The sequence below is a fragment of the Nymphalis io genome, chromosome 21 (assembly GCF_905147045.1).
Source record: "Nymphalis io chromosome 21, ilAglIoxx1.1, whole genome shotgun sequence".
Classification (NCBI taxonomy): Eukaryota; Metazoa; Arthropoda; class Insecta; order Lepidoptera; family Nymphalidae; genus Nymphalis; species Nymphalis io.
Genome location: NC_065908.1, coordinates 3739030 through 3761478, shown reverse-complemented (window position 1 = coordinate 3761478; position 22449 = coordinate 3739030). Strand labels below are relative to the sequence as shown.

The window sequence follows — 22449 nt, the reverse complement described above, 5'->3', positions numbered from 1 at the left end:
GACATAATACCTTTGCTTGCTTTTAGAGTATAGATAAGATAAAAGAATACTTAATTTAAAATTGCGTTCTATTTTTTTATAATAAATTGATTGAGTAGTACTTATGCTTTTTAATATTTATATTAGGGTGTGATTTTAATCAATGAGAATAAGTACCTATTTGTACTATATTATAAAATGATATGTACATAAATGTTTTATAATGATTTCTATTAAATAAATGTATCAAGATATAAATAATAATGTTCTAACTGTTCGTATCATCACGTATCGATTAAATTGAAATACGATTTAATTGAAACTTCGAATTTATTTATTTATTTATACAACATACATACATATAAAGCATTGAAAAGATTAATTTATATAACAATAATAGTAAATCTAATATGCATATCAATTACAAGTGTACATAGCACTTCCAGATTCATCTAATCAAATTCAAATTAAAAATAACAAAAAATCATCAGTAATTTAAATAAAATGTCAAAATTAAATAATAAATAATGTCATTATTATAATAACAAATCAATCGGTGAAATCATAATTAAAAATTATTAATTAAAACTAATCATGCAATTTATAATAATTAAGTAATTTATTTCTAAAGATTGAGGGAGAGTCAGAAAAAATGTCAATATCAGGAATTGATTTAACGATGTTGTTATATTTATGACACAACCGTACTAAGGGAGCTTGTTTACCAATATGAGACTTTACGCGAGGAATATGAAATATTTTGTGGGTGTGAGTACTTCTGTGTGCCCTAGACGGAACTGATATCAGTATTCTTTCAATGATTCTGAGTTGGTTAAGTTATAGTTAATAATACTGTGTAGGAATTTAAAGTTCTAACAATTCGCGCCTACTCCGAAGAGAAATCATATTAAATTTTGCCAAACGTTGTTTGTATAACTGTCTGTGCGAAAATTTGTCGAATTTATAATTAGCAAGTGCGTAAAAGTTTCTGGTACCTACAATGCAAGTAAAGCATAACAAAGGTGTTCGAGTAGTATATATGGTACCACATCTATACGATATATATTATCATTACTTTTCATACTAAACTACCTTTGGTTGTTTATATTTAGCAGTAATAAAATAAAATGCTACACGAAAATTTTAAATTAAAGTTTATATCGACGTTTACACATTGTCCTTTTAATTCTATTTAAAAAGTAAAACCAAACGTAAAATTGTATTAATAAAAAAATATCACTCATTAGCAACTTCGCTGCACACGTCGAATCGCTAATTTACCGAATTGGTAATCGAAACTGCGGTCTCGATTTCAAATCGAAACAACCGAAGCGGGAAACCTAAGCTATTAACTTTTTAACGTGTCACTTTGATCATCGAGGGCCTTTGAATTTAAGTCAATTGCACTGGAATGGTTCGATTAAAAAGCTATTGTTTCATAGCGGTACTACAATCGAGTACTCGCGACGCGTAATCGATAGTTTTGTTATAATACGAGTAGCGATGAACCACCTGGCGAGGGGAAGCAGAAGTATTCGAGTGGTTTGTATATGGAAAACAATATCATATTGAGCTGTGTGAGTTTTTAATCACTTTGATATCGATAGATTGGTTATTTTCAATGTAAAACTTTTATTGACTTTACACGAATAACTTTGGTTCATATAAAACCTTAAAAAAACTTCACTTCATTATAATACCTAGTTGTTTATTTTTTCTAATAGTTAATGTTTAATTTTATGAAATTATTAACAACGTTTAAATATATAATTAAATAAAAGATAACTATTATAATTAAATTCACTTCACGCTGGAATGATTAGATTAACAATTAAATTTAAACTATTGTAATCTAAAAAGGAAACAGTTTAATATTGTAACTTGTATTTATTTTTATCTGTATAATCTATTCCAGTTAATAACAGTTCTATAAATGTATTATAATATACATTATATTATTATAGTTTATTATTTTATTATAAAGTATATTATTATAGTTGTTTCGTCGATCTGTTTGTTCCTCAATATCACGGTTAATTTATTTCGTGCAATTGTCCAACCGCTAGTTGGTTCGACCGCCGTGTCCACCGACTGTTTATATTCTAAACCAGTGTGTACAAGCAATTTGTACAATTATTTGAACTACTCCGCAACCAGAGCAAATAGATTCCTGGACGTTTTCATATCAATTTCGTATAAATATTTATAATTTAAACTTCATTGGACATATAGTGTTATAATTTAGCTATTATTATACATATTTAGAATAAGCCGAGACGGCCTAATGGTTAGAACGCGTGAATCTTAACCGACGATCGTGGGTTCAACCCGAGCAAGCACCAATGAATTTTCATGTGCTTAATTTGTGATTATAATTCATCTCGTGCTTGACGGTGAAGGAAAACATCGTGAGGAAACCTGCATGTGTTTAATTTCATTGCAATTATGTCACATGTGTATTTTACCAACACGCATTGGAGCAGCGTGGTGGAATAAGCTCTAAACCTTCTCCTCAAAAAGGGAGAGGAGGCCTTAGCCCAGCAGTGGGACATTAACAGGCTGTTACTGTAATGACAGGAGTAAAGACTTTTTATAAATTATGGTTTCTTGAAAAAATGGCGTTTCGACGGCAAATTTGGTAGCGGAACTTTGAAAGTAAAGTTAAAGTGGAAATAACTAGTTAAGTGAAATAGTGTTGTATTATAAATACAGACATATTAATCAAAGACTGTTTGCAATAAGTAATATAGCAGACTGACTGTCATTAATATAGGCTATTCATCGAAGTATATTGAAATATTTTTGTCGACATTACAAATTCATTAAATCATGGAGTTATAACAATATTTTGGATTTTTTTAAAACATAAAATATATCCGAAAAAGAGAAATGAACTGAAAAAAGTTTACATTGTGCGTCAATCACAAGCTCGCTTTTTTGTCCGGAGAGAAAAACATCGGCCATTTTGTTTCGTTTTATTCTCGTATACTTTGGGAACATCAGCCGCGCCCGCCGATCCATGAATCAAACACTGCGTTGAATATTAAAAATTTGTAGGCCATTGCGTACTGAAAAAATTTCAATGATTAATTTCTAGTTTTATTGTTTATCGATGCAACAATAACAAACAATTTTTTTTTCACCGACAAAAATGATAGCATATATATTTTGTACCGAAAAAAATATAGCAATTATTTTTTCGTATTATTTATATATTGTTTTAGTTTGTGAATTGCTTTAGTCAAATATAAATTTTGGTCACTCGAATATTCTTGTGTAACTTGTATTAATTAATATTTAATTTCGTTAATATATATTTGTGTGATACGGATATGATATTTACTTGGTTATAAGGCTTTGTGCGAACCCGTCTTGGTAGGTACCACCCACTCATTTGATATTTCACCGCCTAACAGCAGTATTGTTGAGTTTCGGCTTGATAGAGAACTATAAGCACAAGGGACATTACGTCTTAGTACTAAAGGTTAAGTCGAGATGGCCCAGTGGTAAGAACGCCTGAATCTTATCCGATGAACGTGGGTTCAAATCCGGGCAAGCACCTCTGAATTTTCATGTGCTTAATTTCTGTTTATAATTCATCTCGTACTTTTCGGTGAAGGAAAACATCGTGAGGAAACCTGCATGTGTCTAATTTCATCGAAATTCTGCCACATGGTATTCCACCAACCCGCATTGGAGCCGCGTGGTGGAATAAGCTCCGAACCTTCTCCTCAAAAAGGGAGAGGAGGCCTTAGCCCAGCAGTGGGACATTTACAGGCTGTTACTTACTTACTTACTTACTAAAGGTTCGTGGCGCATCGACGTAATGAATGTTTAATATTTCTTACAGTGCCAATGTCTTTGGGAAATGGTGACAACTTACCATCAGTCCATTTGCCTCTACGCCCAGCCTACAGCCTAGCCGGAATTTGTAACCGATCTGAGTCAAACTTGCTTAACCTCTTCGATCGTAGATATGTTACGTGACAAGTGCAGAATGTATATATGTAGTTAAAGTTCTATTCATAAAATATTTTTAAAATATTTCACACCTAAAATTGAAACATTTCTAACCAAATTATTCTTAATTGTTTTTCAAAAGATATCTTGCAAACATAATTACATAATAAGTTTGGAATTGTTCGTTGGAATTGTCGTTTGCAAGTAATGTATTTTATCATATAAGTGCTGTATAAAGTATTTAAAAATTATTAAAACTAAGTTAATTGCGATTTTAATTTTCGAGCGTAAGTGTTTTAGGCGTTAAATGTTATAATTGAAATTATATAATTATAAATTAATTATGACAAAGAACGCTTTCACTTTTAATGATATTTATGGATAAAATCATCTTTAAAACTCTTACCGAAGTTACTACAGCCAAAACATTGGTGACCTCAGTACAAACTTGCAGGTCGGGACGTTTGTAGGATTCGTATTTAACGATGAGATTAATGAGAGACGCTCGCCGAATGTTTTTCTAAAATAATATTCTTTTATAAAAAAAATAGCGCAAGTAATCGTAAACGAATACGTTCTACTTTGCTATTATGCTGGTTCATCTGGGGTATGACCATGGTAACAATTTACCATTAGATTGCCCAATTGTCCAACTGCCTTATATGTATTTACGAGACTATGTGTTTTGATTGTATTTAATTATTGTATATTAGTAATGTACCTATAAAAAATGCCTCATTATATATTAAATATGAGGCATCTGCTAATTACCGAATACACAAAGGAAATAATTTGAAGAATAAAGTTCATAATTTTTCTTAACAAAACTTGTGTTTCGAGTCACGTACGATTCCGAGTGTAGCGTCAAAGTGCACGCCGCTACGTGTCTCAAGTAGCCGGAACGACATAACATTGTGTTTTAAATACTAATCTCGAATAATTAACAATTAAATAGATTATTTATTTTAATTAAACAACTTAATATGCTTAAATTCCTAGTATTATTGTTCTAATGAGTGTGTAAATGATATTTAAATTAAATACCGTTTTAAAAACAAACTTATGTTTAAAATATTGTGTCGAACTAATATTAGGAATAAGAAAAGTACAATAATATGTTTCAATTTTTTTTAGTCGTAAGTCGAATAAGTAGTCGAATTGTTATAAAAATGCTCATAATATAATTCATAGACATTTTTTTTTTGTCACGTCCGGAAGGATTGTGGTGTCAAAGAGCATGTAGCGTGACGTGTCCTAATTTGTATCTGGCAATGTGTTGCCATGTGTTAGACTTATAGAGGTATATTTAAATCTGTACGCATATAAAAACTTTTTTGCTTTAATTTCGTTTCCTCAAGCACATATTTTTTTATATAATATAACTCGGTAGTATAGTGTAATTGAGCTTATATAATGCCATTTATATATATAATTAACGAAGGCGTATTTTAAGTGTGTTTAAGTAATTGACCAAAGCGTGGTTTCTATTTTGATAGTTGTTATTATTTAAAAAAAAAAACACTAAATAAACCTAGAAGACAACAAAATTAGAAACATTTAAATTTAACCTTTCCCAATACTTGTTTTTACTAGTACAGATATCGCTGTTACAAGAGAACGATCGGTTTCACGAGAAATTGCACTCCTCCGTAGTTCGAATGGGAAAGTGATTGAATTTGTAAGTTTACTTTATACAGTTGAGCATTTAATTGGTTAATGGAATAAATCGAGGTAATTTTCAGTGTATTTATAAGTTACGTCATTTGTGATTGTGATTCGGACAATTTGTGCTTGTTTTTTTTTTTATAAGATTGTGTATCTGGATGTTTATTAATTAATTTTAGGAAAGCCAACGAGCGAATGGTCATCTGGTTAAGACCTCACCTTACATCGTCAATGACTCCAACAAAGGGATATAAGTTATGATGTGATGAAATTCTTTGGTCCTGTAATTTCAAATACTGACTCAATTAAATTTCATAGTCCTATTGAAATTGTATAATGTTCATTTTATATGGTTGCTCAGTGTATATTGGTATTAGTCTAGTCACATCAGTTGCTCCTCTTGTACGTATAATCCCTTACACTGTTCCGTCATATTTTCCTAAACTACCTAGGATTCTACTTGTAATACTATAAGAAAACAATAATTGTTTAATATTATAGGTTAGCTTATTAGAATTGTTGTTAATTTCTCAAATATTTAGTCCTCGAATCTGCGTGTAATAAAGTAAAACCGAACATCACACAAGTAACAAAGAGACATAATCTTGCAAGCCACAAAGACGAACGAAGAAACGTCGGCTGAACCAACTGTCCCCCCCTAACCCCCTACCCTTACAAGACTCGGTTTAAGGTTAAGGGCTGTGTACATTTCAAACATTTCATTACGTTTATACAGTAACTAATCTACGGATTAATTATTCATATATTAAAGTAGATCTCGTAATATAATCCTCAGTAAATCGTTACTTTCTATTGTTAAACCATTTTTTCTATAACTTAATTAATTATGATATTACATGAATTATACAAATATTTATTTTATATTATTAAGAATTTTTTTTATCTAATTAATGATCAATAAAAAACCGTGAACTTACTCAAAAATAATACAATCTATTCTATGATCTATATATATGTTCTGCGTACTTAAAATGTATTAGAAAAAATCCAGTTCTTCTATAAAATTTAATAATATTCGTTAAAGAATTGTTCGTCTATAAAGTGCGATTTTGTACGCACTGTTAACTTTGATAAATAAATTTAAGAATGTATATTATTAAAAATATATAACGATATAGATAAAAAAATATTTTACCTTTATGCAACGTATTGTATTAAATATAATATTTTCAATATATTAAATTGTTATTCGACGTAATGTGGCAACCCTATTCTAGGTCTCAGGCATTCAGACGAGTCGTACCTCAAAGCAGAGGGAAAAAGGACATCGCTGTCATGTCGTGACCTCTAATAGGTGCCTGACATTATTATTTGTACGCTTTGTACGCCTGCTCGAAAATCTGTCTATCGCTTTGACGTTTATAAATTAAATTGTTTATCTCAGATGGGATTCATAACATGTAAGTTAATAAATTTATATTTACTAGACGGGAATGATTTGAAACCTTATTATAATCGTGTTTTATAATAACGATGTCCCCTTGACTGATTTCGGCGACGACGGCAATTCTGAGTGAGATAGCCAGCTACGCAGGACATTTACAGTACACAAATAATGTTTGTGTCTCTTTTTCTCATTCTTTTAGTCCGATGTCAAATCCGAATACGACCGGCCAGAATTTAAGCTAAGAACCAAAGTCTTCTACGTGCTTTCCGAGGTACGGGTAAATACTCCTAAATTCTGGACTGTCACTAAGAATTTTACGACAGAAAATCCCAAATCCTTTTGACCATCCAGAGGATCTACAGAAGCCAACGAGGCAGTTAACGATAGTGTGAACAAGCTCAAGAATTATGCCAACTTTGTTCTAAGGCTGCATAACCACTATGTTTCAAACTTATAGCCAGCGCTTCTGCAATTGCCTGAGTAAAATACATTCACGGTATTGAAGACTAGAACATACAATATAGTAACAGTAACAGCCTGTTAATGTCCCACTGCTGAGCTAAGGCCTCCTCTCCCTTTTGAGGAGAAGGTTTGGAGCTTATTCCACCACGCTGCTCCAATGCGTATTGGTAGAATACACATGTAGCAGAATTTCAATGAAATTAGATACATGCAGGTTTCCTCACGATGTTTTCCTTCACCGTCAAGCACGAGATGAATTATAAGCTCAAATTAAGCATATAAACATTCAGTGGTGCTTTCCCGGGTTTGAACCCACGATCATCGGTTAAGATTCACGCGTTCTCACCACTAGGCCATCTCGGCGGCTTAGAAGACTACAACATGGCATGATCATATTATTAAAGAGTTTACTATTAATATTGGTTACGTCATATGAGTATGCGTATTTATTGTTGCGGATATTCAGATTCAAAAGGCACTTAGTGAGCGAACGTACCAACTAACCCAATCAATAGATACCAGCTCCCAAGGCTGTCGGGCTTGACGATGGGGGATACAGTTGATACGTCCTAAAATACTGTCTGTTGTTAATATAACTTAGATGTTTATGTAACGATATACTGTAATGTGTTTATGAATGTTATACACATCAAATAGCGACAGGCTTTTTATAAACTAAGCTGAACCCATAAAACTAAATAACCTTTTTTAACGATTCCTCTTTGTATAATTCTTCTAAAATGAGCACGTTTATAAGATAATATAAATTGGATGCTACTTAAATCGAAAACTTCCTAGCCTTATTCTTTACACGAACTCACCTCTCTTATGTTCCTCTGTTCCGGGCCTGTTGAGCTGAGGAGGTAATGGAGCTGGTATCGTCGGCGCCGCTGGTGCGGTAGGTAGGCCGGGATACCACCAACCCGTCGCCGCTTGACCGTTGAACATTCGCAGCTTCTCGTAAACGCTGTCGTTCTGCGCAGACGCAGCCTGCTCCTTCTGCGACGCCAGATTTCTTAACACACGGTTGATCGATGATACCTAGATGTGGTGAACGACCTTTTTATTTTAAATCGTATATAAAATAACCTATTTATCTTTTTTTTTTAAATTCTGCATTTAAAATATTAGTAATTCAGAATATATGTCATTTTGTGTTTAAGATATTGGTATGGAGGTATTATATATTTATTTAAACATGAAATTCATCACATCCATAATCGTATCAATCTTAACCCTCAACTACCTACCCGCGGTCTCAAAGTCCCTTACGTTTATGTCAATTGCTAAATGATTTTTTATTTCTATGTTTTTCCCATCATTACCAACAGTGGCCATGTCTGTGCTCGCAAATACATATGGCAAGTAAAAAACTTTTACAAATGGTCTTAGTGACCAAGAAGAAGAATGTTATTTAGATAAGTTTGATATATGTTAATGACTAACATACTCGAAAGTGTTATTTTAAATTATTTCCAAATGACACAAATATTATTACAGCGATATATCGCCGACGTCTTACATACCTCGACTAGGTTGTTATGTAAGTAAAACGGGAGGTAGTTAAGGTTTGAACATTCTACTATTTCTATAATCCGAACCGATAGTATTAATACATTCGCTTAACTTGTTATATGATGATTTAAGGATACTTTCACCTATACCCAGACCCTACTTGAATAAAGAATCGCTTTACAGATAATCTTTAAAAACTAAATGCGAGCTATTCCATAATTATAAATTTAAGGAATAAATAGAGCCCTTCCAACAATAGTAGCAACAACTGTTACCAAAGTTACCCGACACACGTAGGTACGTATCACTCACACACACACACACATTCACATTCCAATCTCAGCCAAACTAAATAACTATCTAATAGGAAACAAATTGCGAAACGTTCCCGCCCTTTTAACTTCCAAGCACGTGTAATTTAAAATTTAATATGATTACTAAATTCCAATCGGGAGCCTCAAAGGGACACAGATTAGGGCCCTCCCCACTCACCCCTTCAGGGCCTAAAAACCCCAATATCCATCTACTTTCGCCGAAAAAGCACGCATGCGTAAAAACCTAACTCACACAAATATGCTCTATGTATGCCCATTTTAACACGTACAATCTTCGTTATATGTATATAGGCAGCGCCGCGGGGCGTCCCTAGATAATAATATCTATCTGTTTTCTTGTTGCTATTGGCAACGGGGAAAATATATTTTTCTCTGTATAACGACCGGGGGCCGGAGGGCGGCTGCAAATTCGCAAATGTGTTCACAGTTCTTGGATATTACGTTCATAATCGATTTTCCTTGGACAGTTTCGTTTCCACTGTTACAAGTATCTAAGATTAGATTGCTTTTTGTATTTTCGTCCGTAACAATGGCAATGCACGAAAGTCTGTTGTTCGAGAGGATTTTTTATCTATCGTTCTATATTTGAAATTATGATAATAATGAATTGTGAAATTAAATTTCGAACATACAAATTACAGAACGATATTAATAAAGATTTGTTTATTAAAACCGTTAAATTGTTTCATTTTTGCTTTAGCGTTATTTTAGATAAGTATTTTGTTGCTTTAATACTTTATATCAAATTTAGTCTATATTTTGAATACAAAGTGAATGCAAACTATCGGTGTAACGTGTTCAGGTTTAATCCCGTGTAGCGCTAATGGAAGGTAATGTACAGGTGCCGTTAAACCTCCATACATTTGCTAAAAGCTTTTATTTATATACAAAAATATATTTTATACCTAATACAAAACGTTTCGTACAATTCTGAGTTTATTTTTAATTTATAATTGTTTGGAATAAATAATCCCTACGTTACGTTTTACTTTAAAAAAGCCATGTAATATTTAACTCGATTATTACATGCTAAAAACTTATAATAGAAATCTGCTGCAAATCTATGACCAGTTATAGAATTTTTCAATTGAATAAGCTCGAGAGTTTTACAGTTATGTCGTTATAAATAGACACGTTTTTTAAACTGATATGTGTAAAAAATCTTTTTTTTAACTTTTTCAGGTTATATTATAATTTTAGTGTTAAAACATTGTTAACTCATATTTATGATAGATAAAATGTATAGTAACAAAAATATTAGTAATAATTTAGTTAATTATCCATATATAAAATTGTGTTCATAGATTAAGATTAATAATATCCTAATAATAATAATATCCTGGGACATTTTTCACACACGGCCATCTGATCCCAAATTAAGCTTGTACAAAGCTTGTGCTATGGAAACCAGACAACTGATATACTACATATACTATTTTTCTTTTGTAAATACATACTTATATAAATAATTACACCCAGACTCAGGACAAACAGACATGTTCATGCACACAAATATCTGTCCTGGGTGGGAATCGAACCCACAACCTTCGGCGTGAAAGGCAAGCACCAACCAACCACGCCAACCGGCTCAAAGATTATTTTTAGGAATATTATAGAGCAATTATTACACACACTATTTCCTTACTCTTACTGTGCGTTGGAACGGCAGCCCAATGTCAACTACTTTACGTGCTATCAGACCCACGGAAGTGGAAACACTTCAAAAATCTTAGAAATTCACAGTAATGCTGAATTCCTTGATAAAAAAAAACAAAAGCTTTTATTAATATGAATTAAACAAAGCAATTCCGAATCTGGATTCTAATAAGCCACAGGTGATAGGAACAATAGGACAGTTAAGACTTAATAAGCATTATTGTCGTGAGAACCTTTAACAATATTAGATCATAAATATCAGCAATTCTGATTGACAATATTAATAACAAATTAAATGTATATCCAATAAGATACTATCAAAAGCAAAAAAACCGTCAAACAATCAAGTTCGAATTTTAAAACAGCCAATAAGAGAATTGTGTTTAAAATGCATTTTGTAACTGACAGCTCACCGACCAATCGGATGACAAAAAGATTAAAGTGGTTTGAGATCGTTCGTATTAGAATTATAAAGGATTTATACTTTTTGTTGTTTAATTGAGTTTGATAGTGCATAAAAAAACAAAATTTTTTTTTTTTGGATTTCCTTTTTGGTGCCGCATAATTTTTACATAACATTTATAGAATTGAAAAAAAAATATTCTATCCAAAAAATATTAAGCAGCAATTTTATGATGGTTAGGTGAAAATAATTTTATATTTGACTTATACCGTTTCTCTATCAGAGCTGTCGAATTAGTGATCACCGATGTGTGTAAAGGGCCCGCGTGTTTTAGACGTGCGGGACACGGGGTGGGTTTAAACAAGATTTGAAAAAACTGCCCCGTATAAGGGGTGCATTATGAATAAGCTTAAAACAAATATGTTACAAATACATTGAGATTCATTTAAAAAAAAGCTATTACGTCTAGACATTTGCATTTTAGTATAGAAATAGAATATATCAAATTTATTTATTTGCATAATACTAATATATAAATTATATGTTCGCAAATCAGGAGCGTAATGATAAACGTATTCCCTACCAGCCAGCTTAATAGTGTAAAAATAATATTAAAAAAAGAACTAACAAAATCTACTAATTAATGAGTCTAAATAGTCTTCGAAACAGGATTAAATTTATTGTAAAGTTACCACCGGTTCGGAGTGTAGATTCTACCGAGAAAAACCGACTAGAAACTCAGAACGACTAGTGATTTTTTTTCTCAAAGGAAATAGTCTTATTTATATACAGTTAATTTTTTTTATAGAATAGGTAGGCGGACGAGCATATGGGCCACCTGATGGTAAGTGGTCACCAACGAACATTGACATTGTAAGAAATGTTAACCATCGCTTACATCACCAATGTGCCACCAACCTTGGGAACTAAGATGTTATGTCCCTTGTGCCTGTAATTACACTGGCTCACTCACCCTTCAAACCGGACCAGAACAATACCAAGTACTGCTGTTTTGTGGTAGAATATCTGATGAATGGGTGGTACCTACCCAGACGAGCTTGCACAAAGCTCTACCACCATTTATATATATATATTTATAACGTGAATTTAATACTAAATAAAAATAATGCATTCTTCGTATTGACTTTTAAAAGACGTTTAAGAACATTTAATTGAATTTGTACAATGATGAATATGTATTAATTATATATAAAATCCAGACAATTAAATAAAATACAAATAAATGATGCCTATTCCATCCATTCTATAATTAAGCCGTCTTTAAACTAATTGTCTTGCTTTGCTTTTCAGCTCCACACATTAAAAAGAGATAGATATATACTATAATATGAATTTATATAGACATTAGTTACAACAGAATCACCAATGTTTAATTTCATATAAATACTTAAATATATACTTATTTATATTAGGTCAATGTCTTCACACTGACAGCCGACATTAGGAGCTCTACCGATGGTCTTATTTATCTTCGAGCTTAATTAAAATTCAATATTAATAAAACGTGAAGCGAAACAAAAATCCTACCGTATAAGGCCTGAAATATGACACTGACACTTTCGACTGACGGGGAGTTACGGTAGGCCACTCGATAAAATATATGTACAGGATTATAGACTTTATAGTTTATGTAATAGCATTTATAATTGATAGTACAATATTGAACGATGAGAAAAATATACGATCGTTGTGTTAATTTAATTGAATATAGAATATTAAATTTAAGAATGTTCTTTAAATTAATTTTACGATTGAATAGGTATAAAATATTGTCGTATTAGTGTGCTAATTGTCAACATAGTGTTTGACACGACATAAATAAAATTATCGCTATTACGAATCAGGATATACAAACTAATTGACTTAACTTGTTAGAGAAATAACATTAAATTGAAATAAGTATAGCAAGGTTGTTTTTGCTTATATTTATTTACTAATCTTAGAAATCAGCACAATTATATAAAAGGCATAAGAAAACATACTTGATCAGGAAGTTTCGATGCTTTCAAAGTATAATGATAATATAATATAATGCAGAATAATGAAATAAGAGTGGAGATACAATCTTAGTGCAAGGGAACGGATCGAGTTTCGCGATGCAACATGACATGCGCGCGCGCAGCGATAGCGCTCTCACTACACGCGACTTGTTCCATATAAAACCGTCTTAATAAAAATCTATAATTCAATGAAGAGTTTGTATAAGATACTAAGATCATAGGCCCTTTAATGCGTGCAATGAAAAGTGTAATTTCTAAAGTGTCGGAAATATATAGAGTGATAGATCATCTTTACACGGCGCGCGGGCGTTCTCGCGTCTTTTTGACATTGACAGGTGTCACTAGGGATGCGCGCACGCACGTCGTTGCGTCGAGACACAACGATAGATCATGCGATAGTGGTGGACCTCGTGTAGGTGGTCTCAAGTAACGCGTTAGAACAAAAGCTCAACTATCTAACCGGTCGGGTTTTTATCGATAGCCCTGTTAATTAAATCGAATGTAAAATGAACCACATAACGGAAGATAGTTTCCTAATGATGGAACGTGTTTTTTTTCATACATTTATAATATCTTTAATGATGTGGAAACCTTCCATGTGATTCAAAGTTACTTGATGGGTTCAGATTTTCTCAACAGTTGAATATTAGGATCTGCTGCTGCTATCAATGGAATCTATATATAAATAGACGATAACTAAACCATTTAGTATCTTTTTTTCGTCTGTTTGTCAAACGATTTTCTTTTTTTGTTTGCTAGATCCTAATTGGTATTAGTGTTATCAAAAATGGAAATAAGCGTAGAAAAAAAATATTCCAATCTCTAGTTCAGTCTAGTAGTAGTCCAAAGTCTGAATCTGCAATGTTAAAAGGCGTACAATGGCCGCAATCAATGGACAAAAAAATTACAAAGTAATGAAGAGATGATCAAAGAAAAGTCCCCTTTTAAAATTTTATACAATGTTCACTTTTCCGAGCCAACAGCATCTAAACCGATACAGGCATCCGGACAATGGCCATTACATTCCATCGGAAGGGTCTCGAACCCTCAGGATTAGAATTACTATTACCTACATCAGTATTATCTATAAACATTTTAACGTACGCGCTTAACCCGCGGAGACCCAAGTTTGATTCCCCGGTGAAAAGCGGTTGGGGTGCGGTCGTAGAGGGGTTTTTTGCAATTCTCTTAGGACGCGTTCCGAGATTGGGTGAATCGTATTCAGTTGATTATCGCTTTTAAATTGTTGAGATTTTTCTTGTATGGATATAATTATATTAAGTACCTAATAAGTCCTTATACATATATGTTTTTTAACCTTTTTAACCATAACTTTTGTCTTTGTTCTTTTAAAGTAGATTTTTTAATATGTACTGATTTATTTTATTTTTTATCTCTTATAAGTATATAAGTTTCACTTTAATATAACTTTTTCGTTGTCAATTATGTAATAATGTTTTAAAAAAAAGGTTTTCGTGAGTAAGAGCAGTGGGTAAGTACTAAGCTACTATAACCTATCTGCTTTAAAAATCCCGCGCAATATTACAATTATTACAATCCGTTCGTTGATACTTCGATCTTTGATCAGCTTTCAATTTAATTTAATATTACATTTAATGTAGTTGCTTACATAGTTATATATGTATTCGAATATATTGAAACCATTTTAAAATAATAATAAAATATTACATACACAAATTATTCATTTACAGATATCGTAATTGAAAAATCATTTCGAATATTCCTATATGAAAGAAACAAAAATTTTATTTGAAGTAGGTTGAAATATATACACGAGTACATATATATATTATTTAATGAATAATACGAAAACTGTTAGCATTTTCTTCCTGTCTGAAATATCATGATTAAAGTATGATACAAATTTGTGTTGGCATTGGCTTTGAAATGTTTGTGGATACAATAACTAATACATATTAGCTATTGTGTATAAATAAACATGCATATTGAACAAATCATTGCAGGTCGGTTTAATTCGGCAAAACGCAAATGGTCCATGAATACCTACGTGGTCAATAATAAACATTTGTTTATAATGAACACGCTGGTGAATACTTAAGCCGCGCTTAATCATAGCTTTATGAATATTCAAAATAAGAACTATAATTATATTGCTTTATGTAATGAAATTTACTGTTCTTCAAGTCTTTGTTTAAAGTTAGTAGCGATTATTAAGATGTTATTCGATATTAGCACAGCATATTTTGGTGCTACGAGTATGAAACTAAGCTAAATATGAGAGTAGAAAAGTCTTCTCTCGAGAAGAAGGTTTAGAGATTATTCCATCACGCTGTTCAATTGCAGATTAGTTAACAGACATGACAGCATATCGACATGAAAGTTCCTTCCAATGGAAACTCTTGATTCAAAGTACTTTTGAATAATGTTTATCATCGCTGCCAAAAATTTTACTACAAATTAAGTACGTTAGGAATCAATAGCCTTATATGATTTAAACAGTGTTGAACCCATAAACCTATAAATTAAGAATTAAGCGTTCTCACCACCAGTCCAATTGGGCCGCATTATTGTTCTAAAATAGATAATTAACTCAATTAATGTTTTTGCTCAACAACCGAAGTAAACTTAATCGCAAGAGGGTATTTACCTCGTAATATTTGATATTCGAGAAGAAAGTAAATGAAAATTGGAGAAGATGTCCACGTCTTAAGCCGAACATCTTAATTAGGATGTAATTCGAGAGATCCAGTAACATCGCTTCGTGTCCGTAGGGCTACGTAATATGTGGCACGAAGCCCCTAAAATGCGTCGCAGTAGCGTTTTGGCGGTGTCGTGTTACCTGGACCACTACGCTCGATCGTGCCAGCTAGCCACTAATTAATAATACCAAATTATATAACAACTTTTTATTGACTGGAACTCCTTGGTCAGTGTTCGTATAATTTAAAAAAGCTTTTACTGATATTATAATTCTCTCATCTTTGTTTTCTTGAAAATAACTTTGAAATAAATAATGTCAATTAGTATTACTATAGAAATGTAAGCTTCATATCTGCTGAATTCATTAGTTTTTTTTTAATCAGTTTAAGTCGTGAGAATTAACTACATACTTGAATTATTGCTTGGTAAAGTAAATAGGTACTATATTTTTGTGTTATGAAGGTATAGTTCGTGTATTAGTTTAAGTAAATACTAGAGTATTGATTTCAAGCATATGCAGTTACTCTTTTGTTAATTAAATGTTTTTTGCAAATATGTTATTATTGATGGTAGTAGTTTGTTTTTGGATTTCAAAATAATAACCACAAATAAATTGCCTACATATTTTTTTATTATTATTTGCAACTGAAAACTTCTACATTATCATACGTATCTGGACTTAACTATCAATTCCTGTGCCACCATAAGCAGTTGGTAAACCGTAGAAAAGGGCAGATGTACCATAGATATGATTTGTAAGTGGGAGTGAAAGAGACAACGAATGTTCGCGCACCCATCCGTGAAACGCAGCATTAAAGTGTCGATTGTTAAAAGAAAAGTGACGTAAGTACAAGGACTATAAAACGACTGTTGACATTTAGATTCGTTCAAATTTCTTATTGTTATATAAACACATTTTTTAAACAATATGGCAAAATATTTTTGTACGTAAATAAGTTATATTTAAATGTTAGGTTACCTACATAAAGAGTATTAATAAATGTCACATGACGGAAGAAACGATTCATAGATGGACGCGATTAAAAAAAAACAACTAATAGACGAACGATCCTATTAACATGTCAATTTATATTAAGATATGAAGACCATATGCATCCGATAATATGAAGCGACGGTATCACGAATCATTTTGAATATTAAAAAAACATAGGACAGTCTGAGCCGTCAACGACGTATGCACTTACGTCCTTCTTCCGTGGAGACACAATCGATTGTTCAAAGTATTTTTGTCTACTCGCAGCCGGTAAGAAACATCACGCCCATTCGACCGTTATGACTAGACTACGCAACTCGCAATAAACACCCATCCCTTTCTAACACACGTGTCACCGCATCTTCGTATTCGTCGATGCCCAGTGGGCCGTGTGCGTGCGACAGTCATAAAAATAGCCCCTTCACGAATCTTCTAGGTAAGAGGGATGATGTACGAGTACAATTTTCCCTCTTGTTATTTATATATAGGTGTTATGGGGAGGTGTTTGGGTCGATTTTTTTTATTAATTAGGTATCTATGCAAATAAGACTTGACTTTTTTATTTCATAACGTGTAAAAATTTTTATAGACAATTTAAAAAGAATTTTAATAAAACTTATTTCACAAAAAATACATTTGAAGCTAACACATAATGTAAATATTTAAATTGTTTATTTGTACATTTAAAATCTTACTACACGTATACAAACAGAAATACTATTTCAAACATTTTCAATTATCCACAGATAAAAAAAACGGTCCGCGGCTTTGTCACGGCATGTTTACACTCGGCCACAAAGGCCCGAGTTTTGACATGATTAACAGAAAAATTGGCCCGATCAATGGAAAAAATTAACAATATTCGCTATTGAGATTTTTTTTGCGGCAGATGTCGCTCGCATACGTCCGCTTCGATTACGAATCGCGTCACTTAAAAATGGCTTTATTTGAGTTTATGATATTTTACCTAGACCGCTGTTTATTTCTTTAATTATTTTCACCATAAATCTTTTATTTATTATATCGCTATATGGCTTTAAGGCGGGATTTTATTCTGTATAATAATTAAATATATCGTTAAAATGAAATGACAACATAAAAAATAGTATTACCTATTTGGTGTTGTTAGTGTTACCTAATTATGTACAGTTATTTTTTTAATATATAAAATATTTTGTTTGTTTTACACCTTCACGGATAAACAACTGACCGGCTTTCAAAGCGGACCTCGGAGTATACGGAGCTTGAATCCCAAGGAAGGCTACTTTTTTTAATTCACCCCTTAAGGGCGTAAAGTACGATATGAAGGTTTATGTGCGATTTCTTCAATTTTGTTGTAGAAAATGTGTAAAGATCTACGACGACTAATAATACATAAAGGTTAAATAAGCCCTATGTCAGATTTTGGAGAGTTTTGTCGCAAAACCGAATTAATTCCAAGCGGACGAAGCCTTCAACTCGTAAAATATAAAGAGAATCTGTACCTACCTATGATCCTCGAGTCAATAATAGTTGACCGATTTGTATTGACAATGTCGGTACAAAGCGAAACGAACGAAACATTTTATAAACTGTCATCAATAGTTCGCAGTGAACTGGAGCTTTACTTGAATATTGCTTCAAAAGGACCTCGGACAAAAGCGATTGGGTTTATGAACATATGCTCGAAAATTTTGGTTAATTTCGAAATTGGATTAAATATCTTTCATGTGTCCAGCTTATTTCTCAATAATATGTCGGATTTTAATAAAATCTGTCTATTTGAATGTTTTGACATGATTTGATTTCGAATAAATTCATTCAATATCAAAATACATGAACAGTCAATGCATATGGCAATTATTTGTGACTTTGTATTATATTTTGGTCATAGTTATTACGAGTTGATTTTCGTGTTTGTTTGTTTCCGTTTGGTTCAGCGTTATACAGTAACAATCTTCTTAGATTTTGATCCTAACATTTTTTTTTCTAAATTAAATATGCATAAATATAAATATTTTGATATTTTATAATATTGGCAGTGTATATATGTAAAAAATACTTTTAGAGAAGTTATTTTGTTTGTATTTAATTGTAAATGTTCCTGATAAGCTTTATTATAGCTATACAATTATACATGTATACATAATATAACATATATTATATATAACAGCCTCGTTTATGTAGCAGCTAGCTATAATGCAGTAGATCACGGGAGACTTGGGTTCAAATCCCTGGTCAAGCCCTTAAAGAAGTCTCAGTAAAGGGCCGTAATTAGAAAGCTCGCTGGGTTATTACTTAGTACCTACTTTCTGGCTTCGGAAATGTTTTATTTTTTTATTTTTTTCTGCTCGATTTTAAGTTTGTGAGACGAAGATGTATACTTAGCTGTGCCTACTTAATTTTAGCTATATAGGAAAAACTGTTTTAATGTTAACTTAAATTCGATATAGTACTGCATGATATAAGAAGTAGCGGAATTATCAATGGAGTTACATACAGTAAAGCCTGTTTTTCGCGTGAATTCAAACATTAAAGATAATTTTCTGTAATTTTTTTTTTGTTTTAAAGTGTATACGCAATGCCTGTTTTAAAGAAATAACTAATATTCCTATTTATGCCTCCAATGAAGAGTACAGCTTGTTCTAATACAAGCTGGACGACAATAGCCAAAGAGATCAGAATCGAACCTGCGACTTTATGTATCACGGCGATTCGTAAACTTTTGGGCTATTGCCGTTTCAAGCTTGATTAAGGTAGACTTTGTATACTAAAGGTATTTGTACTTACACTAGGTATATTATCGTTATTGCACACATTTTCACTGAGTAGACGATCCCTGATCTCCCAAGCGAAGATCGAAGGGCACTCCCTCTTGTAGTCGGCAATCTTCTGCACCACAGGGGTTGTAGCGACCCGGGGCTTCGAACCCCCTATCGCACGGGGCTTGATGGATCCAGTCTCGTAGTATCTGTTGACAAAATTTATTCTGGAGATAACGGCTTAACTTCCTAAATTATCAAAAACTTTAAGATAAACTTTTCAAAATAGATTTTCAATGAAATTTTTACTATTAAAATATTTGTATTAAATTAAATAAATACATACATAATTATTATTATCGTGATAAAGTACAAAATATTTTTGTTTTGTATTCCAGCATAATAGGTACTTCAACATCATCTCAGATGTAAAATTGAATAAATAGTACGTATGTTACGTTTACTATTGAAAACATTAAGCCTCCGACCCACTCGAACGGCATTAGTTCACAATTACGAATATAATCTTGAACTATCCCCTTATTTCGAGTACCTATACAAATATGCTCTACAAACCCATTCCACGATATCTTTAACATATTTTCATGCAAAAATGTATCTTATTCCTAATACATAAGGTAGATGAGTTATTTTACGATGTGCAACCTTATTCTTGTAGAGATATAGGATGTACCGGCGGCGGTATTGTTGCAATCGACATGTGTCGATATTTGCAGCGAAATGTCGATGGGGACGATACGATTGTCGAATTGCTGGATACAGGGTTCGATATTTAAGAAATGTTGGCGTTTTATTGAGGGGTAACTAAGTATTTATTAATGTCAAGGGTGAAGGGGTTGTCTACGTTTTTCTAGTTTTCTTTTACCAATTACATACTTTGGGTTTTTTGGAAATTATTTTGCGGATTTTTTTTTCCAATGATTAGCTTGGTAACGCATACGTGAACATAAATCGAAACCAAAAAGTCTTAGCGTCATATATTTTCTGTTCAATTTAGGATTGACTGGTAGATAAGGCCTTTTGAATTTTTATCTAACATTGCATAATTTGTACAAAAATAAATAACTAAATAATAAAAAATAAAAAAACTCCTAATAAAGTTTTAATGGAATATTAATTACGAAAAATTATCAAACCACGTGATCAGTTAAAAGACCGTTGTAAGTTGGTTCTGAAAATAAAATCAGAGCCCGAATAAATAGATGTCATCTGTCGATACATGTTTACTTTGTTGCGGAGTGCCATTAGAAGGTTATTATTGTCGAGGGCCGGGAGCGAATTGTAATCGTTTTCGCTTCGGGCGCCAGAATGAGCGCGCAGTGCGTAACGCAGTAATAGTGTGATGAAGATGTTTTTGAATTTTGATTTATTTAAACGTGATTTAAAAACATTTGATTGCACTGTTGAGATTGATTTCGCAATTTTTTTTTTATATATTACATAGTCCGATGCTTACAAGACTTATAAATTAATGAAAGGTTTTAACGATGAAGGGCTTACTAAGCTACGCATTTAAAATCTAATATGAAACATTGTTTCTTGTAAAAAATATTTACCTATGAATTGAAAATTAATTAGAAATCAATTAAAAGTAATAATTAGTGACTTATGCACTTTTTAATCGTTTCTGCCATCATTTTATCAAGCTGTTAGAAAAAAAGCTTTTCGTAATTTTTTTTATTTTATCTATATTTATATAGTGTTTTAAGAATAATTTCTACTTACTGCATATTCCGTGATAATCTGAGACAAAAGAGAATAGAATCAGTCATTTCACTTAACCGACTTTAAAAATGGGGCATATTAATTTACAAAGCAAATTATGGGGCAATTTATTCATCTATGTTAAACTAAGTTTGTGCTTTTAACTAAGTTCATTTAAAGTTTTTGTATTTAAAAAAAGCAATTGTGTTCTCAGCTTTATCAATCTATTTATAGAAGTATATTTGCGATTTGATAAAACTTTTAGAAATAGTAGTTTTACAATCAAGATATAAACATACTAGTGAGCTTGGCAGGAGGGCTTCTTAATTAGGATTCCCGTCGCTTGCCCTTTACAAAGCCCTAAGGAAAGGAACCCTTTACGTAATTGGCATGATAAGAATTTTAGGGGCGTGTGGGAAAAATGCACTTGCAGCCGTATTTTACTGATATTATTAGAACAGTCTAGACTTTTATAAGTGATGGTATAATAAATTTACGTCATATTGATGAAACTAGATCAATTATGTTTAGCAATTACCAAACCATATAGTTTTAAGATATAAAAAATAAAGACTTATATTTTACCAGTAGTGCTAATTTAGTAATTCGCTTATTATCTCACTCAAAATGATGAAAACCGACTTATGGTGATACGCTGTTGTGATGCGTCTGTCCTTTAAATGTTATAATTATTATAATTAATTTTGCATATTATCACTGTCTGACATTTCACGAACGTGTTCTGCGTCGTGTTTCAAGTTTGTCCCTACATAATAGCTATACGACTTAAAAATATTTTATTTAGTTTTAATTAAAGTTGAAGACAAAAGTAGAAGAAGTAGTAAATGGTAGAGGTAAACTTGGTAAATGCTTAGATTTATATTTAAAACGGGTTTTATTTAT

General features: G+C 32.0%; 2 protein-coding genes across 2 annotated transcripts in view; both read right to left on the bottom strand.

Moving 5' to 3' along the window:
- Positions 1-22449, bottom strand: part of LOC126776827 (tetratricopeptide repeat protein 5-like) — a 233039-nt gene that overhangs the window by 46135 nt on the left and 164455 nt on the right. The window lies entirely within an intron of this gene.
- Positions 1-22449, bottom strand: part of LOC126776833 (paired box protein Pax-6) — a 56241-nt gene that overhangs the window by 18630 nt on the left and 15162 nt on the right. Inside the window, exons 3-4 of the mRNA XM_050499667.1 lie at positions 19850-20030; positions 8296-8515 (exon numbers count right to left, since the gene is read on the bottom strand). Coding sequence (XP_050355624.1) covers positions 8296-8515; positions 19850-20030 — 401 coding nt within the window. The remainder of the gene's footprint in view (positions 1-8295; positions 8516-19849; positions 20031-22449) is intronic.